The 26,770-nt window shown below is 48.3% G+C and overlaps 1 protein-coding gene across 1 annotated transcript in view; it reads left to right on the plus strand.

The window, feature by feature from the left end:
• The window catches only part of LOC137535449 (zinc finger protein 208-like), a 292,522-nt gene that overhangs the window by 156,601 nt on the left and 109,151 nt on the right, over positions 1 to 26,770 (plus strand). Inside the window, exon 9 of the mRNA XM_068257277.1 lies at positions 4,312 to 4,334. Within this exon, the coding sequence (XP_068113378.1) occupies positions 4,312 to 4,334 (23 nt within the window). The remainder of the gene's footprint in view (positions 1 to 4,311; positions 4,335 to 26,770) is intronic.

Consider the following 26,770-nt stretch of genomic DNA (forward strand, 5'->3'; position numbering starts at 1 on the left):
ACTGAGGCACATATACCCAGCTATCCTATACTGAGGCACATATACCCAGCTATCCTATACTGAGGCACACATACCCAGCTATCCTATACTGAGGCACACATACCCAGCTATCCTATACTGAGGCACATATACCCAGCTATCCTATACTGAGGCACACATACCCAGCTATCCTATACTGAGGCACACATACCCAGCTATCCTATACTGAGGCACATATACCCAGCTATCCTATACTGAGGCACACATACCCAGCTATCCTATACTGAGGCACATATACCCAGCTATCCTATACTGAGGCACATATACCCAGCTATCCTATACTGAGGCACATATACCCAGCTATCCTATACTGAGGCACATATACCCAGCTATCCTATACTGAGGCACATATACCCAGCTATCCTATACTGAGGCACATATACCCAGCTATCCTATACTGAGGCACATATACCCAGCTATCCTATACTGAGGCACATATACCCAGCTATCCTATACTGAGGCACATATACCCAGCTATCCTATACTGAGGCACATATACCCAGCTATCCTATACTGAGGCACATATACCCAGCTATCCTATACTGAGGTACATATACCCAGCTATCCTATACTGAGGCACATATACCCAGCTATCCTATACTGAGGCACATATACCCAGCTATCCTATACTGAGGCACATATACCCAGCTATCCTATACTGAGGCACACATACCCAGCTATCCTATACTGAGGCACACATACCCAGCTATCCTATACTGAGGCACATATACCCAGCTATCCTATACTGAGGCACATATACCCAGCTATCCTATACTGAGGCACATATACCCAGCTATCCTATACTGAGGCACATATACCCAGCTATCCTATACTGAGGCACATATACCCAGCTATCCTATACTGAGGCACATATACCCAACTATCCTATACTGAGGCACACATACCCAGCTATCCTATACTGAGGCACACATACCCAGCTATCCTATACTGAGGCACATATACCCAGCTATCCTATACTGAGGCACATATACCCAGCTATCCCATACTGAGGCACATATACCCAGCTATCCTATACTGAGGCACACATACCCAGCTATCCTATACTGAGGCACACATACCCAGCTATCCTATACTGAGGCACATATACCCAGCTATCCTATACTGAGGCACACATACCCAGCTATCCTATACTGAGGCACATATACCCAGCTATCCTATACTGAGGCACATATACCCAGCTATCCTATACTGAGGCACATATACCCAGCTATCCTATACTGAGGCACATATACCCAGCTATCCTATACTGAGGCACATATACCCAACTATCCTATACTGAGGCACATATACCCAGCTATCCCATACTGAGGCACACATACCCAGCTATCCTATACTGAGGCACATATACCCAGCTATCCTATACTGAGGCACATATACCCAGCTATCCTATACTGAGGCACACATATCCAGCTATCCTATACTGAGGCACATATACCCAGCTATCCTATACTGAGGCACATATACCCAGCTATCCTATACTGAGGCACATATACCCAGCTATCCTATACTGAGGCACATATACCCAGCTATCCTATACTGAGGCACATATACCCAGCTATCCTATACTGAGGCACATATACCCAGCTATCCTATACTGAGGCACATATACCCAGCTATCCTATACTGAAGGCACATATACCCAGCTATCCTATACTGAGGCACATATACCCAGCTATCCTATACTGAGGCACACATACCCAGCTATCCTATACTGAGGCACATATACCCAGCTATCCTATACTGAAGGCACATATACCCAGCTATCCTATACTGAGGCACATATACCCAGCTATCCTATACTGAGGCACATATACCCAGCTATCCTATTCTGAGGCACATATACCCAGCTATCCTATACTGAGGCACATATACCCAGCTATCCTATACTGAAGGCACATATACCCAGCTAAGGTTTATGTGTGCGGGGTGTCCGCATGCATTTAAATGTCAGTAGATCTCCTGGCCTCGGCGAATTTTAAAGTAGCTCGCGAGCCGAAAAAGTGTGGGCACCCCTGGTATAGATCATCTTCCTCTCAGTATGCCTGGTAATATTACCACAGTTTCATGAATCTACCCCTTTGACACAATGTAAAGCAGTCAGTGTGCAGCTTGTATAATGGTGTAAATTTGCTGTCCCGCCAACATCAACTCAACACACAGCCATTAATTTCGAATCCGCTGGCAACAAAAGTGAGGACACCCCTAAGTGACAAATGTCAAAATTCTACTCAAATAGACATTTCAGAGCCCAATCCAATTCACTTTTTCACTAAGTTTTTTCCTGGGTGATATTTTTACATCTTATCAATAAATGGCCTTTTAAGCCACCCGCAGGCAACAAAAAATCATATTATAAATGTGAAAGTTTGGATGTTTGTTACTCGATCACACAAAACTGGCTGAACGGATTTGAATGAAATTTGGCACACACATAGTACATCACCTGGAATAACATATTGGATACTTTTTATCCCCATAACCAAAAAGTGGGCGGAGACAAATACAAATTTCACTGGGAAAATGTAAACAGCAGCCATTCTTACACTGCTAATGGCAGGCTTCTCAAACTTTGCACAGCTGGTTACTGGGTGACTGGGATTAATATTCAGAAAAGTGGGTGGATCCTACAAAAGCCAATCAAAATTCACCTGTTGATTTTCAAGGTGAATATTTAATTGCTGCCATTCTTGCACTGTTAATGGCACAATCCTTGAACCTGGTCCAGTTGGTCATTAGGTGATGGGGGTTCAAATTCAGAAAAGGGGTGGTGCCACAAAAAGCCAATCAGATTTGTTTCATTTCAATGCACATTGATGCCAAAGACTGCAAATCTCACAAACTTGGTCATTGAGTAATTGTGTGTTAGGGTTAGAAAAAGTGGTCACAGTCAACACCAGCCAAATACATACCCGGGAAACGCCGGTCCATCAGCTAGTTAAAAAATAATTTTACAGTACTTTTTCATTTGCAGAGTGTTTAAGCAGAAGATGGAAAATGATGTCCTAGGAGAAAACTTAGCAGAGGAAGGGAATTGGTTCCGGCCCTTTCCCTCCCTGAGGTCATGTGACTGGTTAGTGTTACAAGGTCTCAGGTGTGAATGGGGAGCAGGTGTGGTACATTTGGTGTTATCGCTCTCACACTCCCTCATACTGGTCACTGGAAGCTCAGCATGGCTCCTCATGGCAGAGAACTCTCTGAGGAGCTGAAAAAAGTATCGTAGCTCCACATAAAGAGGGTCTAGGCCAGTGATGGCTAACCTTGGCACACCAGCTGTGACAAAACTACAAATCCCATCATGCCTCTGCCTCCTCAAGTTATGCTTAGAGCTGTCAGAGTATTGAAATGCTTCATGAGACTTGTAGTTCCACTACAGCTTGAGTGCCAAGGTTAGCCATCACTGGCCTAGGCTATAAGAATATTGCCTACACTCTGACACTGAGCTGCAGCATGGTGGCCAAGACCATACAGAGGTTTAACAGGACAGGTTCCACTCTGAGTAGGCCTTGTCATGGGCAACTTGCGCGTGCATTCAGACACATATAGACACAGAAACACACACAGACCTAGCCGCATAGCCTCTCTGCCTCTCTTTCTGTCCTACCCAGCCTTACTGTAATTGTCCTGGCAGAAGGGGGTGGAGCTACATCTTTCCTGTGTGTGCTCCTCCCCTCCTTACCTACTGCATGTGTGAATAACTACAAAGGTGAAAACTAAAGGTGCATACCCACGCCGTATTTTTACAATCCACCGGTCCGTCAGACCCTCCCGTGGAGCAGTCATTCTGCCGACAGTAGCACATGTGTACAAGCTGTCGGCAGACTGATAAGACTGTTTTGGACTCATTCGCACAGCGTCTTATCAGTCTGCCGACACCTTGTACCCACGTGCTACTGTCTGCAGAACGACTGCTCCGCGTCGTGTGTACGCACCTTTAAAGTGGATCCGAGATGAACTTTTACTCCTTGCATAATTGTGTTCCTTACATATAGTTTATAGGGCATTCCTCAAGCCAAATACTTGTTTTGTTTTGTTTTAATACCCTAATTTCCTATAAACTAAACAAACCACACCCACGGCTTCTCCAGAGTGCCTTGGCGCTTGCAAGGGATTGTGGGATTTCAGTCTGGGCAGGTGAAAAAGGTGTTACTGGCTATAGATTTCAGAGGCAGAGTTTTCACAATCTGAGAGCTGCAGTGCAGATACAGATCAGTTGCCTGTGTAATGGAGGAGATAAGAGTGGAGTTTTCACAGAATATGCAGATTAGCATGCCTAGATACAGATAAGCTTGCTTGTGTGTGTAATTGTGTAATAGTGACAAGCAGAAAACATGTCTGCTCCCATTGTATCACAGGAAAAAATATGAATATACTGTTGAAGCTGTTTGAAGATAGATTTGCTGTGTAAACTATCTAAACTTTAGATAAGATATATAGACAAGTCACATGTTATATTTAGTTTTTCATCTCGGATCCGCTTTAAGGACTGGAGTGATAAGAGAGCGCTCTCACTGAGAAAGCTTATCACTACATGTTAATAAGGCACAAAAAAAGAGAGGCCAATAGCCCAATATAGTGTAGTAGTTATTGTAGAGGTTGGATAAATGAAGAGAGTACAATAGATATACTCACAAACCAGGGTTACCAACAGGCAACCACTGTATAGGCAGGTGAGGAGATTGTCCTGTCCCCACTCAGGAATAAGAAGTTGCTTTCTGTAGATCAGAAAAAAGGGGAGATCCCCCTCCACCAAGGGTGGATTATTATGCAATATAGAAAGAACAGAGGCACCAAAAGGGTAAAATCACAATACTAAAATGTTTAAAAAGTGCTTGGGAGGCAGTGGTGGGCTTACCTCCTATAAGCAGACACTGGAAAACTGTCTGTTTCAAGAAAAAACGATTTTTATTGGTACACTCCAAATAAAGGCTGCAACGCCTTTCGCAGGCGTAGGCCCGCTTCCTCAGGCAATAGACATAGGAGCACACAACAGTTTTGGGTCAAGATACGCGAGGCACCTCTGTCAAGCGTATGCCTAACATGCTGAGCGTATCTTGACCCAAAACTGTTGTGTACTCCTATGTCTATTGCCTGAGGAAGCGGGCCTACGTCTGCGAAACGCATTGCAGCCTTTATTTGGGGTGTACCAATAAAAATCGTTTTTTCTTGAAACAGACAGTTTTCCAGTGTCTGCTTATAGGAGGTAAGCCCACCACTGCCTCCCAAGCACTTTTTAAACATTTTAGTATTGTGATTTTACCCTTTTGGCGCCTCTGTTCTTTCTATATTGCATGTTAATAAGGCAAGCTTCTTTAGTGAATTAACACTTAAAATACAGATTGATGTGTGGAGATGTTTCCACTTGCCTTATTATCACCAGAATGATCTTAAAGAGAACCCGAGGTGGGGTTCTTCCATCGCAATCCATATACAGAGGCTGGGTCTGTCTATAGAGCCCAGCCTCTGTTGTTAGTTAGTTCCCTCCAAAGCCCCCCCGCGCGCTGTCAGACCCCATAAAACACTACTGTCAGTCTCGGCTGCTCCCCGCCTCCTGAATCGCTCCGGTCCCCGCCCACGTCCCTTCCCTCCAATCAGCAGCGAGGGAAGGGACGTGGGCAGGGACCGGAGTGATTCCGGAGGCGGGGGAGCTGCGAGACTGACAGTAGTGAGCTAAACACAGACGGCTGCTACATGCTGCGTGTCGCCAGCGCGGCTGTGTTTTATGGGGTCTGACAGCGTGCAGGGGGGGCTTTGGAGGAAACTAACTAGCAACAGAGGCTGGGCTCTATAGACAGACCCAGCCTCTGTATATCGATAGCGATGGGAGAACCAAACCTCAGGTTCTCTTTAAGGAATTGTAGCCATTGAGGTTGATTCACTAGCTATAGCGCTGTTAGCTATTAGGGGAAGCTGGGGTTAGGAAGGTTTAGAAGTTATTTAAAACTTAATCTTTACCTCAACGTAAAAGAAGCAGGGAGATTGGCCATTAGAGGATGGGCAACAGCGACATTCAAGGAGAACTGGGGAGGAGATTGTGTCTCAGAAGTTCAGCAGAATAGGTGCCCTATCTATTCCTGACTCTCTCCTCTTTTAGTGCAATTCAAGTTACTATTTACATGCTATAAAACACAATGGGGTTGATTCATGAACTATAGTGCTGCCAAACAGCGAGACTAAACTACTGTTACTAACGCTAATAGAGCAGCGCAACTCATTTCCTCTGTGCACGCTACGTAGCGGCCGCATTAGTGAAGGATCGCAGGGGACATCATTATCACGCTGCAAATCAAGGCAGTGGCCGTTGCTAAGTAACGCACGCTACGCTGCCACTAGCGCGTGTAGCGTGCACAAAGGAAATATTAAGCTAACTTTTAAACCTCCCTAACCCCAGCTTCCCCTAATCAGGCAGTCCTTGTTGTATATGTGGACGAGGTCAGCCAGATTCTCTGCTCTGCATGGCCTGACCTATATTCATCATGGGATATTATGTTAGTTGCTTGTATAATTAGCTGCTGCAGCAGGACTTGTAATTCCATTAGGAATAGCGGCCGTGTTGTTTGGCCTCGCTCTCCCTGACCTCCCCACACTGTAATCTTGGATTGCAGGTTACTATTACAGTAACGCACTTTCTCCAACTAGAGCAGATATAGCCCCGCCCCCTTGTCATAGCCTCTGAAGAAGCGCTTGTGTGTGAAACTGCCGTCAGGCTCCCAGCAACCAGCACCCACCATTATCCACCCCCGCACCGGTATGTGTTTAGTCTCTTCTTATGGACTGTGAAGTGATGATGTAATGTTAGGTACACATTATACAATTTTCTGGCAGATTTACCTGCCAGATCGATTATTTTTAATATGTCCGATCTGAATTTCAATAAATTTTTCAATTTTCTGATTTTTTTTTTTAAATCATTTTTTCAGTTCTTTGAAAATAAATAGAAAATAAAATTTGAATAAAAGATTAAAAAAAAAACCTGGAAAATCGAGAAAAAAAAAAAGGATCAAAATTCAGATCAGACATGCTGGAAATAATCGATTTGGCAGGTAGGTAAATCTGCAAGAAAAATGTATGCTGTGTACCTAGTAGGGCTGCACGGTTTTTCGGTTTAAAACCGAAACCGCGGTTCGTGGCAAGATGATCTGCTGATCGTCAGTACCTTCGGTTTTTCGGTCCGCTGTCTGTAATACTTTGCTTCTGGCCCCGCTGTGCGCGGATTGGCCAGAAGCAGTGAATATGTATGAGTGTTAATGAGCGGGGGGGGGGGGCAGATCCACTCCAGCGAGCGGCCGGGCACATACAGCATTACAAATCACTGGCTAGCGATGGAATGACGGCAGCGGTAGGCGGAGCTGTATGCTCTGTACAGCTCCGCCTACCACTGCCGTCATTCCATCGCTAGCCAGTGATTGGTAATGCTGCTGTATGTGCCCAACCGCTCGCTCGAGTGAATCCGCCCCCCGCTCATTAACACTCATACATATTCACTGCTTCTGGCCAATCCGTGCACAGCGGGGCCAGAAGCAAGGTATTACAGACAGCGGACCGGGCAGTGCGGACCGGATTGGCCAGAAGCAGTGAATATGTATGAGTGTTAATGAGCGGGGGGCGGATCCACTCGAGCGAGCGTCCGTTCACATACAGCAGCATTACCAATCACTGGCTAGCGATGGAATGACGGCAGTGGTAGGCGGGGCTGTACAGAGCATACAGCTCCGCCTACCGCTGCCGTCATTCCATCGCTAGCCAGTGATTGGTAATGCTGTATGTGCCCGGCCGCTTGCTCGAGTGGATCCCCCCCCCCCCCCCGCTCATTAACACTCATACATATTCACTGCTTCTGGCCAATCCGCGCACAGCGGGGCCAGAAGCAAGGTATTACAGACAGCGAACCGGGCAGTGCGGACCGGATTGGCCAGAAGCAGTGAATATGTATGAGTGTTAATGAGCGGGGGGCGGATCCACTCGAGCGAGCGGCCGGGCACATACAGCAGCATTACCAATCACTGGCTAGCGATGGAATGACGGCAGTGGTAGGCGGAGCTGTACAGAGCATACAGCTCCGCCTACCGCTGCCGTCATTCCATCGCTAGCCAGTGATTGGTAATGCTGTATGTGCCCGGCCGCTCGCCGGAGTGGATCCCCCCCCCCCCGCTCATTAACACTCATACATATTCACTGCTTCTGGGCAATCCGCGCACAGCGGGGCCAGAAGCAAGGTATTACAGACAGCGAACCGGGCAGTGCGGACCGGATTGGCCAGAAGCAGTGAATATGTATGAGTGTTAATGAGCGGGGGGCGGATCCACTCGAGCGAGCGTCCGTTCACATACAGCAGCATTACCAATCACTGGCTAGCGATGGAATGACGGCAGTGGTAGGCGGGGCTGTACAGAGCATACAGCTCCGCCTACCGCTGCCGTCATTCCATCGCTAGCCAGTGATTGGTAATGCTGTATGTGCCCGGCCGCTTGCTCGAGTGGATCCCCCCCCCCCCCGCTCATTAACACTCATACATATTCACTGCTTCTGGGCAATCCGCGCACAGCGGGGCCAGAAGCAAAGTATTACAGACTGCGGACCGGGCAGTGCAGAAACCCCCCCAGCATTTGAAAAAAAAGCGGGAAAAAATCGAAATTGCAATTTCTGAGAGAAAAATCGCAAGTTCGATTTTTCCCTAAAATCGTGCAGCCCTATAGTATAACACACAGCCTACTCGTCTGCACATTGCCAAATAAAGGAAGTTGTACAGCAGCAGGGCCGGATTTGTACTTTTTGCCACCCAAGGCCAACTATCACAAGCCCCGCCCCATGACCAACTCCCACCCCCCACCTTCCCGCAATTTACGCTCACATTTCCCGCAGCAAACATGCAGTCCTAAAGCAAACCTGAAACAAACAAAATAAAAGATATTTACCTTAGCAGATCCTCCTGGTGCCAACTGTTCCAGCGCTGGGACACTCTTCACATACTCAGACCCACCACTGCTGCCAAATTACCATTGATGTGGCTTATTGCATAATAATCCTAATCATAACAATCCCAACATTTGGACAGCGCTTTACTCCTGTTGGACTTAAAGCGCTTAAGAGCTGCAGCCACTGGGATGCGCCCAAGAGGCCACCTGGAAGTGTTAGGGAGTCTTGCATAGATAACCAGCAGATTCCATCAGAGTAAATGAATTTGCTGGTAAAAATCCTAGAAGCATAGAAGTCACTGATTCCAGGACTATTTTATCAATACTTATTTGCATTTGCCACTTTCCTTAAAAAAGACTGATGATTTTCAATTTATTGTGATAGCAAAATTGACCAGAACCACAATCAGCAATTAAAAATCAGCTGAGCTGTGGATTCTATTCTATGTCTGGTACACACCATGCAATTTACCGTGGGGTCGAATAGATAATTTCCAACAAGTCCGATCAGGTTTCCGAATGATTTTTCCGATCACTTCTGCATATAATTGATTGGAAAACTGATTGGACCTGTCGGAAATTATTGATTCGCCTCATCGAGCTGACAGAAAATTGTATGGTGTAGGCCTGAACGATAAATCGTTTGGGGATCGAAATCGCAATCACGGAAACGGTGATTCCGCGATCGTCAGAGTGGCGATTTCACCCCCCTCTGCATGCAGTGTAGCAGTCCCCCTAGCGGCGGCTCAGTGGGAGTTAATCGCGGCGGCTCACTCTCTCCAGTGTTCTACCTAGCGTGGTTTAGGTCGGCAGCCCGCCTGGATAAGTCAGGTGACCGCCAGGTAGAGAAACTAGGCTGGCCTGGAGTCCATCCGATTTCAAATGCAGCTTCCACAGCATGGCGATTTGTCTCTTTCCTGTCTCCTCCCCACCCTCTCAGCTCGCAGTACAGTAGCCAGTTGGTTAGGAGAGGCTTTGAGGAATGTTGTTATGCACAGGCCCCGCCCCCGTATCGGGAAGAAGAGCAGCGCATGCTGGAGCTGGCAGGGGATCTGCATGCTGCTTATCATTGTGCTTCCGAGGTATTGCCCTCGCCTGCTCCCTCCTATCCAGATATCAGTAAAATGAGAGCTGTGCAGGGTCTGGAATGTATATACAGTAAATCACTTGTGGAGGAGTCAGCCGACATTTCCTCCCACTCTGTCACAGCTACATTGACTATCTCATTCACAATGCCAGCATCGCGCAAGAAAGATAATTTGCTAGCTGGCCAGTTCATTTTTCTTTTAAAAGGTAAACTTTACTTATAGGATGTGTTTTCTTACTCTTCAACATGAAGTAGTAGCTCTCCCAGCGTCCCTTTCATCCCCATCTCAGACCCAGTGCACATCCTACACTGCTGCTACTGGGCTGCGTCCCTCTCATCCCCATCTCACACACAGTGCACATCCTACACTGCTGCTACTGGGCTGCGTCCCTCTCATCCCCATCTCACACACAGTGCACATCCTACACTGCTGCTACTGGGCTGCGTCCCTCTCATCCCCATCTCACACACAGTGCACATCCTACACTGCTGCTACTGGGCTGCGTCCCTCTCATCCCCATCTCACACACAGTGCACATCCTACACTGCTGCTACTGGGCTGCGTCCCTCTCATCCCCATCTCACACACAGTGCACATCCTACACTGCTGCTACTGGGCTGCGTCCCTCTCATCCCCATCTCACACACAGTGCACATCCTACACTGCTGCTACTGGGCTGCGTCCCTCTCATCCCCATCTCACACACAGTGCACATCCTACACTGCTGCTACTGGGCTGCGTCCCTCTCATCCCCATCTCACACACAGTGCACATCCTACACTGCTGCTACTGGGCTGCGTCCCTCTCATCCCCATCTCACACACAGTGCACATCCTACACTGCTGCTACTGGGCTGCGTCCCTCTCATCCCCATCTCACACACAGTGCACATCCTACACTGCTGCTACTGGGCTGCGTCCCTCTCATCCCCATCTCACACACAGTGCACATCCTACACTGCTGCTACTGGGCTGCAAAAAAAGGAATTAATTGTGCATAACAATGTTTTATGAATGTTTTGGTACTAAATGGAGGGTATTTATTTGCGGTGCTAGTATGATGTAAAAGATTAGGGCTTATTCGCACGATGTGCTATGGTGTTAGTTAGGACAAACTGCACATATGCGATCCATATGGTAACATGATAGTCCATAGACTTTTATGTTACCATTCACAGTACGGCTTTGGGTTCCCACGTGTTGCGATGTAACGTGTTTATTGCAAGAAGCGCACACTCCCCCGACAGGTTCTATTGTGTTGCAGCTGCCCACATCTCTGCTTTAACGCATAGCAACACATTGAGAACGCATGCACGAAATTGAGTTTGTGCATGCGTTCTATAGTGTGACTAAGCCCTGTCCGGCTTTAATAATATGTACCTGAAACAGAATAAGATTAAAAGAAAAAAACTAAAAAAACTTTTACAGTGGAAACTACTGCAGCATGAGAATGCCTGGAACATATCCGACGAGCTCTCAGACATGGTATTGCAGTGACATTGGTATTGTTTGTATTGCCTCCACCTCCTTTGCACAGCGTGTCAGCGTGATAATGCCTGACTGTGCTGTGGTGTTACTGACTGTGGTGACCTATTCTGCATAGCTGTTGTCTGCTGCAGTGGGGCACTGTGTGCATTTGTGGCAATCTATTCTGCATGGCTGTTGTCTGCTGCAGTGGGGCACTGTGCATTTGTGGCAATCTATTCTGCATGGCTGTTGTCTGCTGCAGTGGGGCACTGTGCATTTGTGGCAATCTATTCTGCATGGCTGTTGTCTGCTGCAGTGAGGCACTGTGCATTTGTGGCAATCTATTGTTCATGGCTGTTGTCTGCTGCAGTGGGGCACTGTGCATTTGTGGCAATCTATTCTGCATGGCTGTTGTCTGCTGCAGTGGGGCACTGTGCATTTGTGGCAATCTATTCTGCATGGCTGTTGTCTGCTGCAGTGGGGCACTGTGTACATTTGTGGCAATCTATTCTGCATGGCTGTTGTCTGCTGCAGTGGGGCACTGTGTACATTTGTGGCAATCTATTCTGCATGGCTGTTGTCTGCTGCAGTGGGGCACTGTGCATTTGTGGCAATCTATTGTTCATGGCTGTTGTCTGCTGCAGTGGGGCACTGTGCATTTGTGGCAATCTATTCTGCATGGCTGTTGTCTGCTGCAGTGAGGCACTGTGCATTTGTGGCAATCTATTGTTCATGGCTGTTGTCTGCTGCAGTGGGGCACTGTGCATTTGTGGCAATCTATTCTGCATGGCTGTTGTCTGCTGCAGTGGGGCACTGTGCATTTGTGGCTATCTATTCTGCATGGCTGTTGTCTGCTGCAGTGGGGCACTGTGCATTTGTGGCTATCTATTCTGCATGGCTGTTGTCTGCTGCAGTGGGGCACTGTGCATTTGTGGCAATCTATTCTGCATGGCTGTTGTCTGCTGCAGTGGGGCACTGTGTGAATTTATGGCAATCTATTCTGCATGGCTGTTGTCTGCTGCAGTGAGGCACTGTGCATTTGTGGCAATCTATTGTTCATGGCTGTTGTCTGCTGCAGTGGGGCACTGTGCATTTGTGGCAATCTATTCTGCATGGCTGTTGTCTGCTGCAGTGAGGCACTGTGCATTTGTGGCAATCTATTGTTCATGGCTGTTGTCTGCTGCAGTGGGGCACTGTGCATTTGTGGCAATCTATTCTGCATGGCTGTTGTCTGCTGCAGTGGGGCACTGTGCATTTGTGGCAATCTATTCTGCATGGCTGTTGTCTGCTGCAGTGGGGCACTGTGCATTTGTGGCAATCTATTCTGCATGGCTGTTGTCTGCTGCAGTGGGGCACTGTGCATTTGTGGCAATCTATTCTGCATGGCTGTTGTCTGCTGCAGTGGGGCACTGTGTGAATTTATGGCAATCTATTCTGCATGGCTGTTGTCTACTGCAGTGAGGCACTGTGCATTTGTGGCAATCTATTCTGCATGGCTGTTGTCTGATATAGTGGGGAGCTGTGCATTTGTGGCAATCTATTCTGCATGGCTGTTGTCTGATATAGTTGGGAGCTGTGCATGTGTGGCAATCTATTCTGCATGGCTGTTGTCTGCTGCAGTGAGGCACTGTGCATTTGTGGCAATCTATTCTGCATAGCTGTTGTCTGCTGCAGTGGGGCACTGTGCATTTGTGGCAATCTATTCTGCTTGGCTGTTGTCTGCTGCAGTGGGGCACTGTGTGCATTTGTGGCAATCTATTATGCATGGCTGTTGTCTGCTGCAGTGGGGCACTGTGTGCATTTGTGGCAATCTATTCTGCTTGGCTGTTGTCTGCTGCAGTGGGGCACTGTGTGCATTTGTGGCAATCTATTCTGCATGGCTGTTGTCTGCTGCAGTGAGGCACTGTGCATTTGTGGCAATCTATTCTGCATGGCTGTTGTCTGCTGCAGTGGGGCACTGTGCATTTGTGGCAATCTATTCTGCATGGCTGTTGTCTGCTGCAGTGAGGCACTGTGCATTTGTGGCAATCTATTCTGCATGGCTGTTGTCTGCTGCAGTGAGGCACTGTGCATTTGTGGCAATCTATTGTTCATGGCTGTTGTCTGCTGCAGTGGGGCACTGTGCATTTGTGGCAATCTATTCTGCATGGCTGTTGTCTGCTGCAGTGGGGCACTGTGCATTTGTGGCTATCTATTCTGCATGGCTGTTGTCTGCTGCAGTGGGGCACTGTGCATTTGTGGCAATCTATTCTGCATGGCTGTTGTCTGCTGCAGTGGGGCACTGTGCATTTGTGGCAATCTATTCTGCATGGCTGTTGTCTGCTGCAGTGGGGCACTGTGCATTTGTGGCAATCTATTCTGCATGGCTGTTGTCTGCTGCAGTGGGGCACTGTGCATTTGTGGCAATCTATTCTGCATGGCTGTTGTCTGCTGCAGTGGGGCACTGTGTGAATTTGTGGCAATCTATTCTGCATGGCTGTTGTCTGCTGCAATGGGGCACTGTGAATTTGTGGCAATCTATTCTGCATGGCTGTTGTCTGCTGCAGTGGGGCACTGTGTGCATTTGTGGCAATCTATTCTGCATGGCTGTTGTCTGCTGCAGTGGGGCACTGTGTGCATTTGTGGCAATCTATTCTGCATGGCTGTTGTCTGCTGCAGTGGGGCACTTTGCATTTGTGGCAATCTATTCTGCATGGCTGTTGTCTGATATAGTGGGGAGCTGTGCATTTGTGGCAATCTATTCTGCATGGCTGTTGTCTGCTGCAGTGGGGCACTGTGTGAATTTGTGGCAATCTATTCTGCATGGCTGTTGTCTGCTGCAGTGAGGCACTGTGCATTTGTGGCAATCTATTGTTCATGGCTGTTGTCTGCTGCAGTGGGGCACTGTGCATTTGTGGCAATCTATTCTGCATGGCTGTTGTCTGCTGCAGTGGGGCACTGTGCATTTGTGGCTATCTATTCTGCATGGCTGTTGTCTGCTGCAGTGGGGCACTGTGCATTTGTGGCTATCTATTCTGCATGGCTGTTGTCTGCTGCAGTGGGGCACTGTGCATTTGTGGCAATCTATTCTGCATGGCTGTTGTCTGCTGCAGTGGGGCACTGTGTGAATTTATGGCAATCTATTCTGCATGGCTGTTGTCTGCTGCAGTGAGGCACTGTGCATTTGTGGCAATCTATTGTTCATGGCTGTTGTCTGCTGCAGTGGGGCACTGTGCATTTGTGGCAATCTATTCTGCATGGCTGTTGTCTGCTGCAGTGAGGCACTGTGCATTTGTGGCAATCTATTGTTCATGGCTGTTGTCTGCTGCAGTGGGGCACTGTGCATTTGTGGCAATCTATTCTGCATGGCTGTTGTCTGCTGCAGTGGGGCACTGTGCATTTGTGGCAATCTATTCTGCATGGCTGTTGTCTGCTGCAGTGGGGCACTGTGTACATTTGTGGCAATCTATTCTGCATGGCTGTTGTCTGCTGCAGTGGGGCACTGTGTACATTTGTGGCAATCTATTCTGCATGGCTGTTGTCTGCTGCAGTGGGGCACTGTGCATTTGTGGCAATCTATTGTTCATGGCTGTTGTCTGCTGCAGTGGGGCACTGTGCATTTGTGGCAATCTATTCTGCATGGCTGTTGTCTGCTGCAGTGAGGCACTGTGCATTTGTGGCAATCTATTGTTCATGGCTGTTGTCTGCTGCAGTGGGGCACTGTGCATTTGTGGCAATCTATTCTGCATGGCTGTTGTCTGCTGCAGTGGGGCACTGTGCATTTGTGGCTATCTATTCTGCATGGCTGTTGTCTGCTGCAGTGGGGCACTGTGCATTTGTGGCAATCTATTCTGCATGGCTGTTGTCTGCTGCAGTGGGGCACTGTGCATTTGTGGCAATCTATTCTGCATGGCTGTTGTCTGCTGCAGTGGGGCACTGTGCATTTGTGGCAATCTATTCTGCATGGCTGTTGTCTGCTGCAGTGGGGCACTGTGCATTTGTGGCAATCTATTCTGCATGGCTGTTGTCTGCTGCAGTGGGGCACTGTGTGAATTTATGGCAATCTATTCTGCATGGCTGTTGTCTGCTGCAGTGGGGCACTGTGTGAATTTATGGCAATCTATTCTGCATGGCTGTTGTCTACTGCAGTGAGGCACTGTGCATTTGTGGCAATCTATTCTGCATGGCTGTTGTCTGATATAGTGGGGAGCTGTGCATTTGTGGCAATCTATTCTGCATGGCTGTTGTCTGATATAGTTGGGAGCTGTGCATGTGTGGCAATCTATTCTGCATGGCTGTTGTCTGCTGCAGTGAGGCACTGTGCATTTGTGGCAATCTATTCTGCATAGCTGTTGTCTGCTGCAGTGGGGCACTGTGCATTTGTGGCAATCTATTCTGCTTGGCTGTTGTCTGCTGCAGTGGGGCACTGTGTGCATTTGTGGCAATCTATTATGCATGGCTGTTGTCTGCTGCAGTGGGGCACTGTGTGCATTTGTGGCAATCTATTCTGCTTGGCTGTTGTCTGCTGCAGTGGGGCACTGTGTGCATTTGTGGCAATCTATTCTGCATGGCTGTTGTCTGCTGCAGTGAGGCACTGTGCATTTGTGGCAATCTATTCTGCATGGCTGTTGTCTGCTGCAGTGGGGCACTGTGCATTTGTGGCAATCTATTCTGCATGGCTGTTGTCTGCTGCAGTGAGGCACTGTGCATTTGTGGCAATCTATTCTGCATGGCTGTTGTCTGCTGCAGTGAGGCACTGTGCATTTGTGGCAATCTATTGTTCATGGCTGTTGTCTGCTGCAGTGGGGCACTGTGCATTTGTGGCAATCTATTCTGCATGGCTGTTGTCTGCTGCAGTGGGGCACTGTGCATTTGTGGCTATCTATTCTGCATGGCTGTTGTCTGCTGCAGTGGGGCACTGTGCATTTGTGGCAATCTATTCTGCATGGCTGTTGTCTGCTGCAGTGGGGCACTTTGCATTTGTGGCAATCTATTCTGCATGGCTGTTGTCTGATATAGTGGGGAGCTGTGCATTTGTGGCAATCTATTCTGCATGGCTGTTGTCTGCTGCAGTGGGGCACTGTGTGAATTTGTGGCAATCTATTCTGCATGGCTGTTGTCTGCTGCAGTGAGGCACTGTGCATTTGTGGCAATCTATTGTTCATGGCTGTTGTCTGCTGCAGTGGGGCACTGTGCATTTGTGGCAATCTATTCTGCATGGCTGTTGTCTGCTGCAGTGGGGCACTGTGCATTTGTGGCTATCTATTCTGCATGGCTGTTGTCTGCTGCAGTGGGGCACTGTGCATTTGTGGCTATCTATTCTGCATGGCTGTTGTCTGCTGCAGTGGGGCACTGTGCATTTGTGGCAATCTATTCTGCATGGCTGTTGTCTGCTGCAGTGGGGCACTGTGTGAATTTATGGCAATCTATTCTGCATGGCTGTTGTCTGCTGCAGTGAGGCACTGTGCATTTGTGGCAATCTATTGTTCATGGCTGTTGTCTGCTGCAGTGGGGCACTGTGCATTTGTGGCAATCTATTCTGCATGGCTGTTGTCTGCTGCAGTGAGGCACTGTGCATTTGTGGCAATCTATTGTTCATGGCTGTTGTCTGCTGCAGTGGGGCACTGTGCATTTGTGGCAATCTATTCTGCATGGCTGTTGTCTGCTGCAGTGGGGCACTGTGCATTTGTGGCAATCTATTCTGCATGGCTGTTGTCTGCTGCAGTGGGGCACTGTGTACATTTGTGGCAATCTATTCTGCATGGCTGTTGTCTGCTGCAGTGGGGCACTGTGTACATTTGTGGCAATCTATTCTGCATGGCTGTTGTCTGCTGCAGTGGGGCACTGTGCATTTGTGGCAATCTATTGTTCATGGCTGTTGTCTGCTGCAGTGGGGCACTGTGCATTTGTGGCAATCTATTCTGCATGGCTGTTGTCTGCTGCAGTGAGGCACTGTGCATTTGTGGCAATCTATTGTTCATGGCTGTTGTCTGCTGCAGTGGGGCACTGTGCATTTGTGGCAATCTATTCTGCATGGCTGTTGTCTGCTGCAGTGGGGCACTGTGCATTTGTGGCTATCTATTCTGCATGGCTGTTGTCTGCTGCAGTGGGGCACTGTGCATTTGTGGCAATCTATTCTGCATGGCTGTTGTCTGCTGCAGTGGGGCACTGTGCATTTGTGGCAATCTATTCTGCATGGCTGTTGTCTGCTGCAGTGGGGCACTGTGCATTTGTGGCAATCTATTCTGCATGGCTGTTGTCTGCTGCAGTGGGGCACTGTGCATTTGTGGCAATCTATTCTGCATGGCTGTTGTCTGCTGCAGTGGGGCACTGTGTGAATTTATGGCAATCTATTCTGCATGGCTGTTGTCTGCTGCAGTGAGGCACTGTGCATTTGTGGCAATCTATTCTGCATGGCTGTTGTCTGATATAGTGGGGAGCTGTGCATTTGTGGCAATCTATTCTGCATGGCTGTTGTCTGATATAGTTGGGAGCTGTGCATGTGTGGCAATCTATTCTGCATGGCTGTTGTCTGCTGCAGTGAGGCACTGTGCATTTGTGGCAATCTATTCTGCATAGCTGTTGTCTGCTGCAGTGGGGCACTGTGCATTTGTGCAAACTATTCTGCTTGGCTGTTGTCTGCTGCAGTGGGGCACTGTGTGCATTTGTGGCAATCTATTCTGCATGGCTGTTGTCTGCTGCAGTGGGGCACTGTGTGCATTTGTGGCAATCTATTCTGCTTGGCTGTTGTCTGCTGCAGTGGGGCACTGTGTGCATTTGTGGCAATCTATTCTGCATGGCTGTTGTCTGCTGCAGTGAGGCACTGTGCATTTGTGGCAATCTATTCTGCATGGCTGTTGTCTGCTGCAGTGAGGCACTGTGCATTTGTGGCAATCTATTGTTCATGGCTGTTGTCTGCTGCAGTGGGGCACTGTGCATTTGTGGCAATCTATTCTGCATGGCTGTTGTCTGCTGCAGTGGGGCACTGTGCATTTGTGGCTATCTATTCTGCATGGCTGTTGTCTGCTGCAGTGGGGCACTGTGCATTTGTGGCAATCTATTCTGCATGGCTGTTGTCTGCTGCAGTGGGGCACTGTGCATTTGTGGCAATCTATTCTGCATGGCTGTTGTCTGCTGCAGTGGGGCACTGTGCATTTGTGGCAATCTATTCTGCATGGCTGTTGTCTGCTGCAGTGGGGCACTGTGCATTTGTGGCAATCTATTCTGCATGGCTGTTGTCTGCTGCAGTGGGGCACTGTGTGAATTTGTGGCAATCTATTCTGCATGGCTGTTGTCTGCTGCAATGGGGCACTGTGAATTTGTGGCAATCTATTCTGCATGGCTGTTGTCTGCTGCAGTGGGGCACTGTGTGCATTTGTGGCAATCTATTCTGCATGGCTGTTGTCTGCTGCAGTGGGGCACTGTGTGCATTTGTGGCAATCTATTCTGCATGGCTGTTGTCTGCTGCAGTGGGGCACTTTGCATTTGTGGCAATCTATTCTGCATGGCTGTTGTCTGCTGCAGTGGGGCACTGTGTGAATTTGTGGCAATCTATTCTGCATGGCTGTTGTCTGCTGCAGTGGGGCACTGTGCATTTGTGGCAATCTATTCTGCATGGCTGTTGTCTGCTGCAGTGGGGCACTTTGCATTTGTGGCAATCTATTCTGCATGGCTGTTGTCTGCTGCAGTGGGGCACTGTGTGAATTTGTGGCAATCTATTCTGCATGGCTGTTGTCTGCTGCAGTGGGGCACTGTGCATTTGTGGCTATCTATTCTGCATGGCTGTTGTCTGCTGCAGTGGGGCACTGTGTGCATTTGTGGCAATCTATTCTGCATGGCTGTTGTCTGCTGCAGTGGGGCACTTTGCATTTGTGGCAATCTATTCTGCATGGCTGTTGTCTGATATAGTGGGGAGCTGTGCATTTGTGGCAATCTATTCTGCATGGCTGTTGTCTGCTGCAGTGGGGCACTGTGTGCATTTGTGGCAATCTATTCTGCATGGCTGTTGTCTGCTGCAGTGGGGCACTTTGCATTTGTGGCAATCTATTCTGCATGGCTGTTGTCTGATATAGTGGGGAGCTGTGCATTTGTGGCAATCTATTCTGCATGGCTGTTGTCTGCTGCAGTGGGGCACTTTGCATTTGTGGCAATCTATTCTGCATGGCTGTTGTCTGATATAGTGGGGAGCTGTGCATTTGTGGCAATCTATTCTGCATGGCTGTTGTCTGCTGCAGTGGGGCACTGTGTGAATTTGTGGCAATCTATTCTGCATGGCTGTTGTCTGCTGCAGTGGGGCACTGTGCATTTGTGGCAATCTATTCTGCATGGCTGTTGTCTGCTGCAGTGGGGCACTGTGTGAATTTGTGGCAATCTATTCTGCATGGCTGTTGTCTGCTGCAGTGGGGCACTGTGCATTTGTGGCAATCTATTGTTCATGGCTGTTGTCTGCTGCAGTGGGGCACTGTGTGCATTTGTTACAATCTATTCTGCATGGCTGTTGTCTGCTGCAGTGGGGCACTGTGTGAATTTGTGGCAATCTATTCTGCGTGGCTGTTGACTGCTGCAGTGGGGCACTTTGCATTTGTGGAAATCTATTCTGCATGGCTGTTGTCTGCTGCAGTGGGGCACTGTGCATTTGTGGCAATCTATTCTGCATGGCTGTTGTCTGCTGCAGTGGGGCACTGTGCATTTGTGGCAATCTATTCTGCATGGCTGTTGTCTGATATAGTGGGGAGCTGTGCATTTGTGGCAATCTATTCTGCATGGCTGTTGTCTGCTGCAGTGGGGCACTGTGCATTTGTGGCAATCTATTCTGCATGGCTGTTGTCTGATATAGTGGGGAGCTATGAATTTGTGGCAATCTATTCTGCATGGCTGTTGTCTGATATAGTGGGGAGCTATGAATTTGTGGCAATCTATTCTGCATGGCTGTTGTCTGCTGCAGTGGGGCACTGTGTGAATTTGTGGCAATCTATTCTGCATGGCTGTTGTCTGCTGCAGTGGGGCACTGTGCATTTGTGGCAATCTATTGTTCATGGCTGTTGTCTGCTGCAGTGGGGCACTGTGTGCATTTGTTACAATCTATTCTGCATGGCTGTTGTCTGCTGCAGTGGGGCACTGTGTGAATTTGTGGCAATCTATTCTGCGTGGCTGTTGTCTGCTGCAGTGGGGCACTTTGCATTTGTGGAAATCTATTCTGCATGGCTGTTGTCTGATATAGTGGGGAGCTGTGCATTTGTGGCAATCTATTCTGCATGGCTGTTGTCTGCTGCAGTGGGGCACTGTGTACATTTGTGGCAATCTATTCTGCATGGCTGTTGTCTGCTGCAGTGGGGCACTGTGTGAATTTATGGCAATCTATTCTGCATGGCTGTTGTCTGCTGCAGTGGGGCACTGTGCATTTGTGGCAATCTATTCTGCATGGCTGTTGTCTGCTGCAGTGGGGCACTGTGCATTTGTGGCAATCTATTCTGCATGGCTGTTGTCTGATATAGTTGGGAGCTGTGCATGTGTGGCAATCTATTCTGCATGGCTGTTGTCTGCTGCAGTGAGGCACTGTGCATTTGTGGCAATCTATTCTGCATGGCTGTTGTCTGCTGCAGTGGGGCACTGTGCATTTGTGGCAATCTATTCTGCATGGCTGTTGTCTGCTGCAGTGGGGCACTGTGCATTTGTGGCAATCTATTCTGCATGGCTGTTGTCTGCTGCAGTGGGGCACGGTGTGAATTTGTGGCAATCTATTCTGCATGGCTGTTGTCTGCTGCAGTGGGGCACTGTGCATTTGTGGCTATCTATTCTGCATAGCTGTTGTCTGCTGCAATGGGGCACTGTGAATTTGTGGCAATCTATTCTGCATCGCTGTTGTCTGCTGCAGTGGGGCACTGTGTGCATTTGTGGCAATCTATTCTGCATGGCTGTTGTCTGCTGCAGTGGGGCACTGTGTGCATTTGTGGCAATCTATTCTGCATGGCTGTTGTCTGCTGCAGTGGGGCACTTTGCATTTGTGGCAATCTATTCTGCATGGCTGTTGTCTGATATAGTGGGGAGCTGTGCATTTGTGGCAATCTATTCTGCATGGCTGTTGTCTGCTGCAGTGGGGCACTGTGTGAATTTGTGGCAATCTATTCTGCATGGCTGTTGTCTGCTGCAGTGGGGCACTGTGCATTTGTGGCAATCTATTCTGCATGGCTGTTGTCTGCTGCAGTGGGGTACTTTGCATTTGTGGCAATCTATTCTGCATGGCTGTTGTCTGCTGCAGTGGGGCACTGTGTGCATTTGTGGCAATCTATTCTGCATGGCTGTTGTCTGCTGCAGTGGGGCACTTTGCATTTGTGGCAATCTATTCTGCATGGCTGTTGTCTGATATAGTGGGGAGCTGTGCATTTGTGGCAATCTATTCTGCATGGCTGTTGTCTGCTGCAGTGGGGCACTGTGTGCATTTGTGGCAATCTATTCTGCATGGCTGTTGTCTGCTGCAGTGGGGCACTTTGCATTTGTGGCAATCTATTCTGCATGGCTGTTGTCTGATATAGTGGGGAGCTGTGCATTTGTGGCAATCTATTCTGCATGGCTGTTGTCTGCTGCAGTGGGGCACTGTGTGAATTTGTGGCAATCTATTCTGCATGGCTGTTGTCTGCTGCAGTGGGGCACTGTGCATTTGTGGCAATCTATTCTGCATGGCTGTTGTCTGCTGCAGTGGGGCACTGTGTGAATTTGTGGCAATCTATTCTGCATGGCTGTTGTCTGCTGCAGTGGGGCACTGTGTGAATTTGTGGCAATCTATTCTGCATGGCTGTTGTCTGCTGCAGTGGGGCACTGTGCATTTGTGGCAATCTATTGTTCATGGCTGTTGTCTGCTGCAGTGGGGCACTGTGTGCATTTGTTACAATCTATTCTGCATGGCTGTTATCTGCTGCAGTGGGGCACTGTGTGAATTTGTGGCAATCTATTCTGCGTGGCTGTTGTCTGCTGCAGTGGGGCACTGTGCATTTGTGGCAATCTATTCTGCATGGCTGTTGTCTGCTGCAGTGGGGCACTGTGTGAACTTGTGGCAATCTATTCTGCATGGCTGTTGTCTGCTGCAGTGGGGCACTGTGTGAATTTGTGGCAATCTATTCTGCATGGCTGTTGTCTGCTGCAGTGGGGCACTGTGCATTTGTGGCAATCTATTGTTCATGGCTGTTGTCTGCTGCAGTGGGGCACTGTGTGCATTTGTTACAATCTATTCTGCATGGCTGTTGTCTGCTGCAGTGGGGCACTGTGTGAATTTGTGGCAATCTATTCTGCGTGGCTGTTGTCTGCTGCAGTGGGGCACTTTGCATTTGTGGAAATCTATTCTGCATGGCTGTTGTCTGATATAGTGGGGAGCTGTGCATTTGTGGCAATCTATTCTGCATGGCTGTTGTCTGCTGCAGTGGGGCACTGTGCATTTGTGGCAATCTATTCTGCATGGCTGTTGTCTGATATAGTGGGGAGCTATGAATTTGTGGCAATCTATTCTGCATGGCTGTTGTCTGCTGCAGTGGGGCACTGTGTGAATTTGTGGCAATCTATTCTGCATGGCTGTTGTCTGCTGCAGTGGGGCACTGTGCATTTGTGGCAATCTATTGTTCATGGCTGTTGTCTGCTGCAGTGGGGCACTGTGTGCATTTGTTACAATCTATTCTGCATGGCTGTTGTCTGCTGCAGTGGGGCACTGTGTGAATTTGTGGCAATCTATTCTGCTTTGCTGTTGTCTGCTGCAGTGGGGCACTTTGCATTTGTGGAAATCTATTCTGCATGGCTGTTGTCTGATATAGTGGGGAGCTGTGCATTTGTGGCAATCTATTCTGCATGGCTGTTGTCTGCTGCAGTGGGGCACTGTGTACATTTGTGGCAATCTATTCTGCATGGCTGTTGTCTGCTGCAGTGGGGCACTGTGTGAATTTATGGCAATCTATTCTGCATGGCTGTTGTCTGCTGCAGTGAGGCACTGTGCATTTGTGGCAATCTATTCTGCATGGCTGTTGTCTGCTGCAGTGGGGCACTGTGCATTTGTGGCAATCTATTCTGCATGGCTGTTGTCTGATATAGTTGGGAGCTGTGCATGTGTGGCAATCTATTCTGCATGGCTGTTGTCTGCTGCAGTGAGGCACTGTGCATTTGTGGCAATCTATTCTGCATGGCTGTTGTCTGCTGCAGTGGGGCACTGTGCATTTGTGGCAATCTATTCTGCATGGCTGTTGTCTGCTGCAGTGGGGCACTGTGCATTTGTGGCAATCTATTCTGCATGGCTGTTGTCTGCTGCAGTGGGGCACTGTGTGAATTTGTGGCAATCTATTCTGCATGGCTGTTGTCTGCTGCAGTGGGGCACTGTGCATTTGTGGCTATCTATTCTGCATAGCTGTTGTCTGCTGCAATGGGGCACTGTGAATTTGTGGCAATCTATTCTGCATCGCTGTTGTCTGCTGCAGTGGGGCACTGTGTGCATTTGTGGCAATCTATTCTGCATGGCTGTTGTCTGCTGCAGTGGGGCACTGTGTGCATTTGTGGCAATCTATTCTGCATGGCTGTTGTCTGCTGCAGTGGGGCACTTTGCATTTGTGGCAATCTATTCTGCATGGCTGTTGTCTGATATAGTGGGGAGCTGTGCATTTGTGGCAATCTATTCTGCATGGCTGTTGTCTGCTGCAGTGGGGCACTGTGTGAATTTGTGGCAATCTATTCTGCATGGCTGTTGTCTGCTGCAGTGGGGCACTGTGCATTTGTGGCAATCTATTCTGCATGGCTGTTGTCTGCTGCAGTGGGGCACTTTGCATTTGTGGCAATCTATTCTGCATGGCTGTTGTCTGCTGCAGTGGGGCACTGTGTGCATTTGTGGCAATCTATTCTGCATGGCTGTTGTCTGCTGCAGTGGGGCACTTTGCATTTGTGGCAATCTATTCTGCATGGCTGTTGTCTGATATAGTGGGGAGCTGTGCATTTGTGGCAATCTATTCTGCATGGCTGTTGTCTGCTGCAGTGGGGCACTGTGTGCATTTGTGGCAATCTATTCTGCATGGCTGTTGTCTGCTGCAGTGGGGCACTTTGCATTTGTGGCAATCTATTCTGCATGGCTGTTGTCTGATATAGTGGGGAGCTGTGCATTTGTGGCAATCTATTCTGCATGGCTGTTTGCTGCAGTGGGGCACTGTGTGAATTTGTGGCAATCTATTCTGCATGGCTGTTGTCTGCTGCAGTGGGGCACTGTGCATTTGTGGCAATCTATTCTGCATGGCTGTTGTCTGCTGCAGTGGGGCACTGTGTGAATTTGTGGCAATCTATTCTGCATGGCTGTTGTCTGCTGCAGTGGGGCACTGTGTGAATTTGTGGCAATCTATTCTGCATGGCTGTTGTCTGCTGCAGTGGGGCACTGTGCATTTGTGGCAATCTATTGTTCATGGCTGTTGTCTGCTGCAGTGGGGCACTGTGTGCATTTGTTACAATCTATTCTGCATGGCTGTTGTCTGCTGCAGTGGGGCACTGTGTGAATTTGTGGCAATCTATTCTGCGTGGCTGTTGTCTGCTGCAGTGGGGCACTTTGCATTTGTGGAAATCTATTCTGCATGGCTGTTGTCTGATATAGTGGGGAGCTGTGCATTTGTGGCAATCTATTCTGCATGGCTGTTGTCTGCTGCAGTGGGGCACTGTGCATTTGTGGCAATCTATTCTGCATGGCTGTTGTCTGATATAGTGGGGAGCTATGAATTTGTGGCAATCTATTCTGCATGGCTGTTGTCTGCTGCAGTGGGGCACTGTGTGAATTTGTGGCAATCTATTCTGCATGGCTGTTGTCTGCTGCAGTGGGGCACTGTGCATTTGTGGCAATCTATTGTTCATGGCTGTTGTCTGCTGCAGTGGGGCACTGTGTGCATTTGTTACAATCTATTCTGCATGGCTGTTGTCTGCTGCAGTGGGGCACTGTGTGAATTTGTGGCAATCTATTCTGCGTGGCTGTTGTCTGCTGCAGTGGGGCACTTTGCATTTGTGGAAATCTATTCTGCATGGCTGTTGTCTGATATAGTGGGGAGCTGTGCATTTGTGGCAATCTATTCTGCATGGCTGTTGTCTGCTGCAGTGGGGCACTGTGCATTTGTGGCAATCTATTCTGCATGGCTGTTGTCTGATATAGTGGGGAGCTATGAATTTGTGGCAATCTATTCTGCATGGCTGTTGTCTGCTGCAGTGGGGCACTGTGTGAATTTGTGGCAATCTATTCTGCATGGCTGTTGTCTGATATAGTGGGGAGCTGTGAATTTGTGGCAATCTATTCTGCATGGCTGTTGTCTGATATAGTGGGGAGCTGTGCATTTGTGGCAATCTATTCTGCATGGCTGTTGTCTGCTGCAGTGGGGCACTTTGCATTTGTGGCAATCTATTCTGCATGGCTGTTGTCTGATATAGTCGGGAGCTGTGCATTTGTGGCATTCTATTCTGCATGGCTGTTGTCTGATATAGTGGGGAGCTGTGCATTTGTGGCATTCTATTCTGCATGGCTGTTGTCTGATATAGTGGGGAGCTGTGCATTACAAACATGACAGAAAATGACATCATAATATTAATTTGATTTGATGTCCTTTTCTGTCAGCGTATGCTTGCAAATGTTATGGTGTACATTGTGAAATTAGCGATAAAGCTTGATTTGAAGAAAATCGTGAATCGAATCGAAATCGCAATTTCTGACAGAAATCATGCAATTCAATCTTTTCCTAAAATCGTTCAGGCCTAGTATGGTGTGTGTCAAGCATGGTGCACCCATTGATTAACATTAACAGTTAACCATTAAGAGTGTGATTTTGGCATTCAGATTTTGATTGTGACTGTAATGCCTGGCTTTTGGTATGTGTATGGCTATCCTTAGCCACAATATGGACACATTGGAACAGTTTACAAAAGGTACACAACAAAATGCAGCTTTTAGCTCTGTTCATCTTGTTTTTTTTGTTTTTGTTTTGTTTTTTTACCAGCAACAGTGAATCATGAAAAATAAATCTCAAACTCATATGACCACTTAAGGATATGCTATTTTCCAGCAATTGGTGCAAGATTGCTCTGTGGTGTGATAGTAACCCTGTATAAGGGTAGGTGAATACACAAATCAACATTTGAGATATATGGCACATTGAAGCGCTGTGGTTTTGGACAAAGCACAACAAACTTTTGGAGAAAAGATCATTAGAGAGAGGAGGTGCCAACTGGTCCTTATTATATTCAGAGTCTTTTGTAAGATATGTCCCCGGGGGAATAG

This window comes from Hyperolius riggenbachi, chromosome 10 (genome assembly GCF_040937935.1).
Source record: "Hyperolius riggenbachi isolate aHypRig1 chromosome 10, aHypRig1.pri, whole genome shotgun sequence".
Taxonomy (NCBI): domain Eukaryota; kingdom Metazoa; phylum Chordata; class Amphibia; order Anura; family Hyperoliidae; genus Hyperolius; species Hyperolius riggenbachi.